The sequence below is a fragment of the Alternaria atra genome (assembly GCF_907166805.1).
Source record: "Alternaria atra isolate CS162 genome assembly, contig: 25, whole genome shotgun sequence".
In the NCBI taxonomy this organism is placed as follows: domain Eukaryota; kingdom Fungi; phylum Ascomycota; class Dothideomycetes; order Pleosporales; family Pleosporaceae; genus Alternaria; species Alternaria atra.
In genome coordinates, this window is record NW_025091323.1 from 3,718,832 (window position 1) to 3,730,760 (window position 11,929).

Consider the following 11,929-nt stretch of genomic DNA (forward strand, 5'->3'; position numbering starts at 1 on the left):
CTCCCTTGATCGGCTTGGCCGACGCACTGTGCGGAGGCCGCTAGCCTCTTTTGGGATTATCGGTCGTCACTTCAGGGTGAAGATGAGCTCATTTTGGGCGGAAACTTTAGTAGCTCGACCTCCTCTTGCCCGAGTCGATGTAACGATACCTGCATCCACACCATGGCGCCCACCGGACTTACCTTCCGAGACATCCAGATATGGGCAATGCAGGACTTTCCTGCCGAATTCAAGCTTCTTCCTGACGCCAAAGCCTTCAGGACTCAGTTCAACATCGTCTGGGGCTACAGTCATGACAACAATTTGGAAGTCTCATCATCGGGAACACCTACACCAAAACAGGGAAGCCAATAGACATCATAGCGTGGCTTACAGGCAGCCGCATACAAATCGGCCATATTGGAAAGAACCGAAAGGGAGAGCCATAAATCCGTCACATCGAATTCGCGGAAGAGAACGTCTCATTGTGAAACTTCAAGTTTCTCTTCAATTTCATCCTACCAACCCAAAGCGAGACGGAAGTTGCGTGCTTCTATGCCATGTTACGCTACTACTTCCTTGCGAAAGGCTGGAGCAAAGGAGTTGTTGACGGGTTAGACGTGTTCAATAGATACGTGGCCAGATTCCCCTATGCCTGTCGAGCTGTCGCAAACGCAGTATCGCAGGGATCAACGCCCGGTGCGAAGTCATTCGGTGCAACCTATGCACAAGAAGTTAGTCTAATTGCAGGACAAGGAGAAATCTATGAGTATACGTCTTTTGTCAGCTATGAACTGGGCCAAGCAACTGGCGCTTGAGTCTAGCCCGTTATCAACAGAGAACTCCCTACCTTTCCGAGCAGATTGCCAACAACCCACTCCCAGACAGATCCTATACTGTACTCAGCAGCCCGTCACCCAGTCCACCGCCAACTGAAGACTGAGAGACACCCCAGAGCCTGCACTCCCCACTTGAGATGTACGTCAATACCAGCATACACCATCCACAACAAGTCCAAGCACGACCAAGAGATCCGCAACAAGTTAGTCCTGGCGGAGACCAGATGTTGGCATTCGAAAGATTGAACGATACAGGCGAGCGGGACGAGTATGAGCTGCGAAGGAAGGTCTTTGACCTCAACATCCGGTTGATGATCGCAGAAGGCCTCGCTCGTGATGCCGAAACAGCAGCGCGGACAGCTCAAGAAGAGGCACAAATCTGGATGAAACGGTTTGAAGAAGCTGAGTCTTACAAGACCAGATATGAGGAGGTTAGAGATAGCTCTGGACTGCAGGATTAAGTTGAATACAAGCGTGGAGGTCGCTCGACGAGGCGATGATACTGAGACGGCGAGAGATATGTAATAGTGGAGAGGAAGCTCTTAGTCGCTGTAACAAGCTGCAGAAGGCTGGAACAAAAGTACAAGGTTCTGAGGACGAGGGTGAGCGATCTTATCACATATACGTATTGTCACGATGAACTTTGCTCTGAAGAACACATTGCTTTCATATGCAAGTCGTCGCTAGTGTTCTCTGACAAGGAACGGGTGAGATATGTGAAAGGTTCCAATGATCTAGAGTGGTAAGAGGCAAGGCGCCCTCGCTTATTTCGCCCAAACCGCTACGCACGCGTTCCCACGCGGCTGGCGGCGTGAACCAAGTTCGCCGACTGGCCCTACGTCATCGCTACATCGCAATCAAGCGCAAACCACAAATACCTATCGCGAGCTGAATCTGTTAGTTTCCCCGCCTCTCACATGACGATGTGCATACACGTACCTTTCTACTCCCAAGGCCCCAGAGCATCGATTATCTCCACTTAAGCAACGTCGTCAGCATGGGCGCACTATTGTCCTCCGTCCTTGCGCCTATCGCCTTACCACTGGGCTCATTCTTAGCTATTCCTATGCTATCCTCCTGGTCTACAGGCTTAAATCTTATCTTCCTCTCTGTTGCATGGACAACGATCGCTGCATCTTACTCTCCTCTCCAGCTTGAGCTAGTTGCACCACTGGTCCTTCGACTATCTCTGTACATCATTCCTAGCCTGATCTTCTTGCTATTTGATATCGGCGTACCGAGTTTAGCAGTTGAGTTCAAATCGCAAGGACAATGGGGTATTCCAAGCAACCAAAAGGGTGGCGCAAGAGCAGTGAGGAGGGTTATAGCGTGGAGCTGTGCGAATGTACTGCTCACTGTTGCATTGCAAGCGGGCATCGAGTTCCTGATTACCGACATACTACAAATGAGGAGTCTCTTACTCATCAAAGGCAGTAAATGGGGATTGAATCATCTGCCAAACCCGTGGACGATGGTTAAACATGGCATCATTGGACTTGTATCACGCAATGTAAGTTACCCTGATCATATCCGTCCAGTAAACCGTGCTAACGAACATGCCTTAGATCCTGCAATACTATGTCCATACACACTTGCTGCACTCACCGAACGGCGGAGCACTCTCGGACTTGCATCAAGGCTGGCATCACAGCGTCAAGATCCCATACTCCTTCGCTGCAAATTACGACCATCCCATCTGCCACCTCTTGCACCGCTTTCTCCCCCTCTACCTTCCAGCGATTGCTCTACGGATGCATATCCTTACCTATTTGATCCTGATCGCTATCTTCAGTCTGGAGGAGACATTTGTGTACTCTGGCTACAATGTTCTACCCTCAACTATCATGTTGCGAGGTATGGCGCGACGTGCTGATGCGCACATGATGAGTGAGGGAGAGGGCAACTATGGATGCCTAGGTGTCTTGGACTGGTGCCACGGAACGACGTTGGGCAAGGACGTTGTTGAGGACTTGAAGGCGGAGATGGAGAAGCATGATGTGGAGGGCAAGGCGGGGAAAGCTATAAACAGCGCGGGGGATACGGCCAACGGGCTGGCAGGGAAGTTTGATAGGGCTAAGAAGGGGAGAGGGAAGAAGTAGGTCAATCGGCAAGCAATGGGTTGTAACGAGGCATGACCTTGAATCGTGTTGGCGCAATTGGTTTGGTGGTGGAGAATACCCTTGATTAGCTGTCGCTTCTGATACCCTCACATCATGTCGCTTGGAGTTCGCGTGGCAGTCGGCGCAGTATCGGTCGAATAATGTAACGTCTGTATGTCTATTTCATGCATCAGTACTCTCGATTACCGCCCAGTATATACCGCGCCAATTGAACGCCCAACTATGACATCACGCAAGCGGTGACCAAATGTTCACTTTTGGACCGTCTCAGATTCGCTTGCTTGTTATAAAGTCTTATGGTAAATGCCTTGTCGGTATCCTCCATGAAAAAAAATTGGCTGCCGTGCCGCTGCGGTTCTTGTTCCTCGCTAGTACGGCTGCAGTATGCCGAAGTCATCTTTCATCCCATGCACTGAACGCCGAATGCCCGATCGTTATCCGTCGCTTAGAAGACCATCTGGTGAGGCCTGTCTGAGCTACGGAGGCTGAAGCTGGCACCGAGGTAGTCGGCGAGGTGAGCCTCCTTCTTAATGGTGGCCAGAAGAGCCTTGTCGACGGCCTTCTGGTCCTCGACGCGGTCCTTGGAGGTCTCCTTCTTCTGTCGAATTTGTCAGTGCTGTCGCGTTCCGGCTCAGTCATGGGTACGTACCTCGGGCTTCTCGCCCTGCTTGAAGAACGCATCCTCACCAGGCTTGTGGGCGGCCTTGTCCTTGGTGAAGTAACCGTCCTGGCTAGCCTTCTCAATGACCTTCTCGTCTACGCCCTTCAGGTCGACCTTGGTGGAGGTGGCAATGACATATCGGGCGTTTACTCGTCGAAGGGGAACACCGTTGACTTTGAAGGGACCGGTAACAAGGAGGACACCCTGGGAGAGGTGCTTGAGGACAACGACGCGCTTGCCGCGGAAGCGACCAGCAAGGAGGATGACGACGGTACCGGGCTGGAGGGACTCGCGAACCTTCGCAGGGCGGACAGACTTGCGGGCCTTGAGTCGCAGTTAGCGGAGCTCCAATTGACGTCTTGATTCTCATCCTTGCACACCCAGACACATCCGCCGCATGGTGTCGCAGTGAAGGCATCCAATACCCCTGCAGTCCTTCTCTTCCATGCAAACCATCTTCTATCGCGAACGTACCTTCTTGGGGACAGCAACGTCCTCAGCAGGGTAGTACTTGCTGGCCTTCTGCGAGTGGTGCGGTATCGACCTCTCCCCCTTGGAGAACTTCTGGGTGGTGGGCTTCGTGTCCTCTTGTTTGGCCGCCATTTCGTTTCGCTGTGGTCGTTAGTGCTGGTCGGTGGTGTTGGCGATGGAATCGTATTTTCGTGAATTCGAATGTGTGCCAAGCTGTCCAATCGATACGCGCGACCGGGCCGCGAGTTGTTCCGTCGGTTACGTAACCCGCATGGAGCTTGCAGCTTGCGGCCATGCTTGCGGGATGGCGGCTGAACATCATTGCCCCAACACCAAACACACACCACAAACATGTCTGTCCAACCGCTCATCACCTTCAAGGCCGGCCAGTGCGAGCTGACTGTGAGCGATGCTGCCTCTTTGGTATCGAGCCGTAGACTAACAACAAATACAGCGCGGAGAAGGCAACCAACAGACAGTCAAGCCAGTACCGACACCTGGCTATGTTTATCTGTACCAAGGAGAAGATGGTTTGTTCGCGACCAAAACACTCTGTTCATCAGCTTACATTCCTAGAATTTGTGCACTTCTGCTGGCGACCACGCGACCGCCCACTCGACCAGTCCGATCTCGACCTAATCATGATCCCCGGTGATGGCTCTTTCCAACCCTACACCGGCAAAGACTCCGTCGACGACTCCGAGAACATCAAGTCACCCACCGACGGTCGCATCTTCGTCCTCAAGTTCAGCTCGAGCTCACAACGCCATCTCTTCTGGTTACAATCAAAGTCGCAGCACCCGCGGGGTGCGAGCTGGTTCAGCGAGCGTGATCTCAAGATCGGACAAGTAATTGATTTACTGCTGACGGGCGAAGAGATTGATGTGCAGGCTGAACTCGCAGGTATCTCAAACTCATCTGGCAATGATGAGGACGAGTCAATGGAAGACGTAGAGCCATCCAGCCGAAACCGCCACGGTAGCACCGGAGGCGCAGGGGCTGGTGCCACGGGCGGTGACATCCGAGATGAAGGCGAAGAGTCCCGAGAAGGAGGCGCCGATGGTGGTCGAGCGTAGGTTCCGTCTATTTGTATCGCATCCGGCGTCGTGGCGCGGTCTACCTTTCCGGAAAGAATCGAGCTGCTGTGGAAGACTATCAACCACTCTTTACAAAACTCTAAAGATATCCTGTTACGGTACGGCGTTTTGGGAGAAGCATAAGACCATCCAAACATATGGCAATTGGTACTGGCTGCTCATGTACAACAATAGAAAATAAGCATCATGCTCCGTTTTCCACTGGCCACGCCGCGACGCTCGTTTCGCGTTTTTACTTTGTTTTTGCTTCTAGAACATACCGCTAACGTGTCGACAGAGCCGGCTCGGGTGACGTCTCTGCCATTGTCCAAGACTTTATGAACTCGCTCAAGGGCGGCAACGCAGGCGGCAGCTCACAACAACGAGGCTCAGAACCCTTCACTACCCTCCTCGACCTCCTCTGGCCTTCACATACCCTCCCGACCGTTCAGAATGCGTCCGACGAACTCATCGACGCCCTGTGTGCACAGCTACCGACAACTCCTTTCCTCCTAGAAGCCGAAGTAGAAGATATCGACGAAATCGACCCGAACTCCGAGACCGCACAGATGGCTATCCAGACGCTGGGCCGAGATGAGAAGATCGAGGTACTAAATCGGGTTCTACGAGCACCCCAGTTAAGGGCGGCTTTGGGTAGTTTGACAGAAGCGCTGAAGACCGGTGCCCTGCCGACCGTCAGCCAGGCACTGAAGATTGATGTTGAGAACGGAGGCTACATTAGAGGTGGAGGAATGCCACTTGGTGGCCCGGACGCGGTCAAGGCATTCTTGGAGGGTGTCAAGAAGACTGTCGAGAAGGAGAAGAAGGGTGATGACGAAATGGACACTAGCTAGATGACCAAGTGGTTGTGGAGGCTTGGATACAGTCCGGCATTGAATGACGACCGATATACGACTTATGCATACATAGATGACGACCAATAAAATGAGTATTGCATGGCACAGGTAGGGCAATTCATCCATTTCTGTCCACTATCCAAGTTTTCCCGTTTTTTTTTCTCCTAGAAGGCCGCTTCCTGTCCACTTATGAAAATCTACATCAGGTTCGGGTAATTAGCAAACCGCTATCAGACCTTCACAAGGTTTACATCTTACTATCTGCTCTTCTCTTTCTCCTTGAGTTCAATGGAGAAATCGATTACCTACCAAATCGTTCTTTGACGACACTCACCCCGCTCAAGTTCTCAATATCCTCCGTGACTCCTGGATGTTGTTCCCGATATGCATTCATCTAAGAGTCCTGTCGGTTCTTCCACTGTGGTTGCGAGTAGCATCCTACACAAGGTACTCGCGAGTGGGTAAGATAGTGGGGAAAGTGGTAGGCGCAGAAATTTGGCTCCACGGTGCTGTGTAAATGTTAGTAATTGAGCCTTGGAAAGAAAAGGGGGGGCAAGGATAAGAGGGAAGAGGAAGATGCTCACGTAGTGTCGATCTCCTGATTCGCGGGAGTAAAGAATGTCGAAGGTGAGGATGAGATGGGCACATCAACGAGGGTACTGGTGGTGGAAAAGCTGGGTGAAGGTGCATTGGAAGATGGAGATGTTGGAGACCTGGACGCTGGGGGACCTTCTTGTCCTATAGTAGGCGCTACGAAGCGGAATGCTGGTGCGCCATCACCCTGCTGCAGTCCTTGTACTTGGCTGCTCAGTACCGCAGCTCTCGGTGGGGAAGCAGTCGTCGAGGGCGTTATGGAGGATATAACGGAGCTTGAGCGCGACAACTCGGACATGTTTCCGTGATTGTCGTCGGGAATCTTGCGTCCTGTAGCGATGGCGTAGGGGCATGGCGTGGTACAAATGATTTTGTTGTGGTTACAAGCGTAGACTTGAAGAAGTTTATGACACATTTTTAGTCAACGGTGAGGTTCTCTGAGGGAGTTTGGATTCTTGGTGGATGAACTGATAGGGTGTTTAGGATTGAGAGCTGGAATATCAGAGTAGATGAGCGGCAGAGTGACAGTGTAGAGGTGAGTTGTAACAGTGTCACGCAATACAATGTGGTTAAAAACGGGTAGCGGTTCTGTCATTCATAATCGGTGTGTAAGCGCTGGCTTATCTTGTTCACATCACCTTTACCCGTTTGCTGGCCCACGTGTTTGCCCATCTAACACCCACATAGTACACACAGGAAGACGAGATTAGCTTGGCGAATCAGAACTTCTAGTTCTATGCTAAAGGCTGTATCAACATTGCAAAATCGTAAATGACCAGTGTGACGACAACCCCTCCTCCATGCCGTGAACACCGTGCCATCAAACTCCATGCCACCAAATGCTCAAACAAAAACGTAAACCCGGCCAAATGGTGAAGCACTAGTAGCTTCGTCCGAACAAGATCCATTGCTTGGCAGGAGTCTGGCAGTCGGGGTTGATGCACTTGGTCTTGCCAGGCTCGATGCCCTCAGGCTGGTCGAAGGGAATGCACAAACTCTTTGCACCCATGGCTGGAGCCTGCTTATCTTCGGCAACGCCATCGCCGAGCGCTGAGCGCGCGCTCTTCGCCTTGACCTCGTCTTCACACTTGTCGCCCTCGCAGTGGGGAACCAGAACGACGTTCTTGCCGTTGAGGGTGGGGACGAAGTCGTCCCAGTTGGTAAGCTGGATACGGTGGTCTCGGTATGCCTTGTCAGCCTTGTTGAACATGTCTTTCTGGATCTGCTCGAGTAGCTTGGGAACTTCTTGCGCAAGGCTGTCAACGTCGATGGTGCCACGTGCGGCATCCTTGTCATCGATGTCGCGGCGGGAAGTGGTAACAACGCCCTTCTCAGCATCCTTGGGACCGAACTCGATACGCAGAGGAATACCCTTCAATTCCCAGTCGTTGAACTTCCAGCCGGGAGAGTAGCCCTCACGGTAGTCGGTCTCGACGCGAACACCAGCCTCAGTAAGGTCGTCAGATATCTTCCTGACCTTGCTGTAAAGATCTTCCTTGGCCTCGGCAGACATCCTGATCTCGTTAGCATGGTGGCATTTATCAGTCATCAGTGATAAACATACTTGGCGGTAACTCCCACAGGAATGACAACAACTTGGATCTCAGCCACCCTAGGAGGAATGACTAGACCTCGGTTGTCTCCGTGAGTCAGAATCATGACACCGATCGAGCGGGTAGTCAGACCCCATGAGTTCTGCCATACGTGGACGTGTTCCGACTTGCCGGCTTCTTTTGCCGTAGGGTCCTCGACTGTGATGTTGAACATCTTTGAGAAATGTTGGCCAAGGGCGTGTGATGTTGCAGCTTGAATACCACGTCCAGTAGCGGGAATGAACCCCTCGACGGTTGTGGTGTAGTCAGCTCCGGGGAACTTCTCGTTGACGGTCTTTGTTCCCTTCACTACGGGAACGGCAAGCAGTTCCTGGTAAACATCAGAGTACCAGTCCAGAATTTGTAGTACCTCATCGCTCGCCTCTTTCTGGGTAAGATGTGCGGTGTGGCCTTCTTGCCATAAGAACTCGCGCGATCGGATGAAGGGCATGGGGTCTAAACATGGGTTAGACGTAGGCGACGCAAAGGTCCATTGGGTACTCACGCTTAAACTCCCACCGAACAACGTTGTTCCACTGGTTCAGCTTCAGGGGCAGATCGCGATGCGACTGGATCTTGCGCGCGAAGTAGGGGTACATGGCGGTCTCTGAGGTAGGGCGCACAGCAACGGGCTTCTCAAGGTCAGACTTTCCACCCTTGGTCACCCACGCGACCTCGGCAGCGAAACCTTCAACATGCTCCTTCTCTCGCTCCAAGTTATCTGCGCTGATGAAGATGGGGAAATAGGCGTTTCGGACTTTGAGTGTCTTGATCTGGCCATCGAACCATGACTTGATGTTCTCCCAGATGGCGTATGAGGAGGGCTCGAGGATGTAGCATCCAGCGACGTCGTAGTATGAGATCATCTGTCCCTTGGTAATGACTTGCTGGTACCAGTCTCCTAGGTCAGTCTCCTTTGCGACATCGATACCAATGAGCGCTGAGCCCTCGATCTGTCACATAGTCAATATCGCGTCCGATTTGGGAAGTACATCTGAAGTCCCGAACTGACCTTCTTCTTTTGCTGTTGGGGCTTCTTCGCGGCTTTCTGAGGGTTGCCATCCTTCTTGCTCTTCTTGGTCTGGGAGATGGAAAGATCCTTCATCTGCCCGTCGGCAGCAGTGGCTTCGGCCATGTTGAATTATTCTAGGATAGCAATGTTAGCGCCGTTGGGGGTATAGTAGCATCGACAGCTAATATGGAAAATGCTATCGGGATCGCGATAGGTATAGATGTTGTGCCAGAAACCCTTTGTATATGTGAGGAGTTGGCGGGGCAGGCGGGGTATCAACACGCGACTTGGGGTTGCTTACGCGCAATTGAGTTGTAGAAAGTTGAGGAAGAAGTCTGGAACCTGAGGTATAGGTTATGGAAATACAGCGGACTCACCCAAAGCTAAGACAGAGTCGGCTCGTTGCAGTCTCGTGTGAGTCGACCACCAAATGTGTGGAGGGGGCCGAGTCATCGGCGCAGGGGTCCAGACTAGCGCGACTGACCAACGGAGCTACGATTCGCCGCGCGGGCGGGCGTTGCTGGAGATTTTCTGGACCGCGTAGAGGCAGCAACAACGAAGCAGAATAGCTATAACCCGACACAATGGCAGGAATCTTCGAACAGTCGCGTAGCGGAGGAACTCTGTGTAAGCTGGAAACGCCAAAAGGAACGCCGCAAAAAGCTAACACGTGCAGTCCTCGGCGGTCAGAAAATCAGCGGACAGGACATTCGCGACCAAAACGTCCTTGCGACCCAGGCAATCTCGAATGTAGTCAAGTCGTCCTTTGGGCCCTCGGGTCTTGACAAGATGATGGTCGACGACATCGGTGACGTTACCGTGACCAACGACGGCGCTACCATCCTCAGTTTGCTTGATATCGAGCACCCCGCAGGCAAAATCCTCGTCGACCTCGCACAACAACAAGACAAGGAAGTCGGAGATGGCACGACTTCAGTAGTCATAATAGCAGCCGAGCTGCTGCGGAGAGCAAACGAGCTCATGAAGAACAAGATCCACCCCACCACCATCATCACAGGCTACAGGCTGGCGTTGAGGGAGGCGGTCAAGTACATGAACGAGAACATCAGCACCAAGGTCGATGCGCTCGGTCGGGACTCGCTAGTCAACATCGCGAAGACGTCCATGTCCAGCAAGATCATCGGTTCCGACTCCGACTTCTTCGCCAACATGGTCGTAGACGCTATGACGGCTGTCAAGATGACAAACAACAAGGCCGAGATCAAATACCCCGTAAAGGCTGTCAACATCCTCAAGGCACACGGCCAGAGCGCTACCCAGTCGATACTGGTCAAGGGATACGCTCTCAACTGCACAGTCGCCTCGCAAGCCATGAAGACGCGCATCACCGACGCCAAGATTGCTTGCTTGGACATCAACCTGCAGAAGGAGCGAATGAAGCTAGGTGTTCACATCACTATCGACGATCCGGAGCAGCTAGAGAAGATCCGAGAGCGCGAGGCTGGCATTGTCACTGAGCGCATTGAGATGATCTTGAAAGCCGGTGCCAACGTTATCATGACCACAAAGGGTATCGACGACCTTTGCTTGAAGCACTTCATCGAGAAGGGTGCTATGGCTGTGCGAAGGTGCAAGAAGGAGGATCTACGAAGGATAGCGAAGGCCACCGGAGCGACGCTAGTTAGCACACTTTCCGATCTGAATGGTGATGAGAAGTTCGAGGCGGCAAATCTTGGTCATGCTGAGGAGGTTTCGCAAGAGCGCATCTCCGACGACGAGTGCATTCTGGTCAAGGGCACCAAGGCCTTCTCGTCCGCATCCATCATCCTGCGAGGTGCCAACGACTACGCCTTGGACGAGATGGAGCGATCAGTACACGATTCATTATCAGCCGTAAAGCGAACTCTGGAGAGCGGACGCATCGTCCCTGGCGGAGGTGCTGTTGAGACAGCGTTGCACATCTACCTGGAAGAGTGGGCAACGTCGGTGGTAAGTCACTTCAATCTTTGTGTGTCGAACAGTATCACTAAACATATTCATCCAGGGCTCTCGGGAACAGCTGGCGATAGCTGCCTTTGCCCAGTCTCTTCTTGCTATCCCCAAGACTCTTGCCATCAACGCCGCCAAGGACGCTACTGAGCTTGTCGCTAACCTCCGATCACGGCACGCTCTTTCACAGCGAACAGTGAACCCTTCAGACCCCTCGTCGCAAGATGCGAAGCAGCTGGCCAAGTCCAAGAACTACAAGAACTATGGTCTGGACCTGATGAACGGTAAGGTACACGACTGCCTAAAAGCCGGTGTGCTGGAACCCAGCATGAGCAAGGTCAAGCAGTTGAAGTCAGCAGTGGAAGCGTGTGTGGCCATTATGCGGATCGATACCCTGATCAAGCTGGATCCAGAGGAGCAAGGCGGAGGTGGTGACGACGGCCATGGACATTAGATGTCCTAGCGTCGAGAAGAGATAGAACCGACTGAAAAGATAACGAAAGCGTAATGAAGGCTCAAAGCCCACGTGCAAGATGCTAATCCTCCGTCCCCACTCAGTTTTGAACAACACACTGAGGACTTTGACCAGAAACCTGCTTGCCGAGGCACTGACTCATGATAAGTTTGGGGGCCAAATGCTGAATGCAGTTAATATGTAGGACCTTTCGGACCGAACCCAGCACCTGTTCTCAAGGCTGTGTAGGCAACTCAGCCTTGCGGACCTCAAACCACACCAAACAGCCCTTTGACTTTACAATCGGACGATGGTTCATATTCA

The 11,929-nt window shown here is 52.4% G+C and overlaps 6 protein-coding genes across 6 annotated transcripts; 4 read left to right on the plus strand and 2 right to left on the minus strand.

The window, feature by feature from the left end:
* Window positions 1-955: 955 nt before the first annotated feature.
* On the plus strand, window positions 956-1,279 carry ALTATR162_LOCUS6314 (uncharacterized protein; the record flags this gene model as incomplete). The annotated part of the gene is made up of 1 exon (XM_043313935.1): window positions 956-1,279. One exon carries the CDS (start codon window positions 956-958, stop codon window positions 1,277-1,279), a length of 324 nt encoding a protein of 107 aa, XP_043169870.1.
* A 536-nt stretch (window positions 1,280-1,815) lies between these two features.
* On the plus strand, window positions 1,816-2,917 carry ALTATR162_LOCUS6315 (uncharacterized protein; the record flags this gene model as incomplete). Its single annotated transcript, XM_043313936.1, has 2 exons — window positions 1,816-2,328; window positions 2,384-2,917. 2 exons carry the CDS (start codon window positions 1,816-1,818, stop codon window positions 2,915-2,917), a joined length of 1,047 nt encoding a protein of 348 aa, XP_043169871.1.
* A 466-nt stretch (window positions 2,918-3,383) lies between these two features.
* Window positions 3,384-4,202, minus strand: ALTATR162_LOCUS6316 (uncharacterized protein; the record flags this gene model as incomplete). The annotated part of the gene is made up of 3 exons (XM_043313937.1): window positions 3,384-3,536; window positions 3,588-3,923; window positions 4,074-4,202. 3 exons carry the CDS (start codon window positions 4,200-4,202, stop codon window positions 3,384-3,386), a joined length of 618 nt encoding a protein of 205 aa, XP_043169872.1.
* Window positions 4,203-4,421: 219 nt separating this feature from the next.
* Window positions 4,422-6,000, plus strand: ALTATR162_LOCUS6317 (uncharacterized protein; the record flags this gene model as incomplete). Its single annotated transcript, XM_043313938.1, has 4 exons — window positions 4,422-4,472; window positions 4,525-4,600; window positions 4,647-5,142; window positions 5,445-6,000. The coding sequence occupies 4 exons, from the start codon at window positions 4,422-4,424 to the stop codon at window positions 5,998-6,000; spliced, it is 1,179 nt and encodes a 392-aa protein (XP_043169873.1).
* A 1,477-nt stretch (window positions 6,001-7,477) lies between these two features.
* ALTATR162_LOCUS6318 (uncharacterized protein) lies at window positions 7,478-9,324 on the minus strand (the record flags this gene model as incomplete). The annotated part of the gene is made up of 4 exons (XM_043313939.1): window positions 7,478-8,111; window positions 8,162-8,645; window positions 8,695-9,142; window positions 9,202-9,324. 4 exons carry the CDS (start codon window positions 9,322-9,324, stop codon window positions 7,478-7,480), a joined length of 1,689 nt encoding a protein of 562 aa, XP_043169874.1.
* Window positions 9,325-9,785: 461 nt separating this feature from the next.
* On the plus strand, window positions 9,786-11,605 carry ALTATR162_LOCUS6319 (uncharacterized protein; the record flags this gene model as incomplete). Its single annotated transcript, XM_043313940.1, has 3 exons — window positions 9,786-9,828; window positions 9,878-11,151; window positions 11,207-11,605. 3 exons carry the CDS (start codon window positions 9,786-9,788, stop codon window positions 11,603-11,605), a joined length of 1,716 nt encoding a protein of 571 aa, XP_043169875.1.
* Window positions 11,606-11,929: the final 324 nt, after the last annotated feature.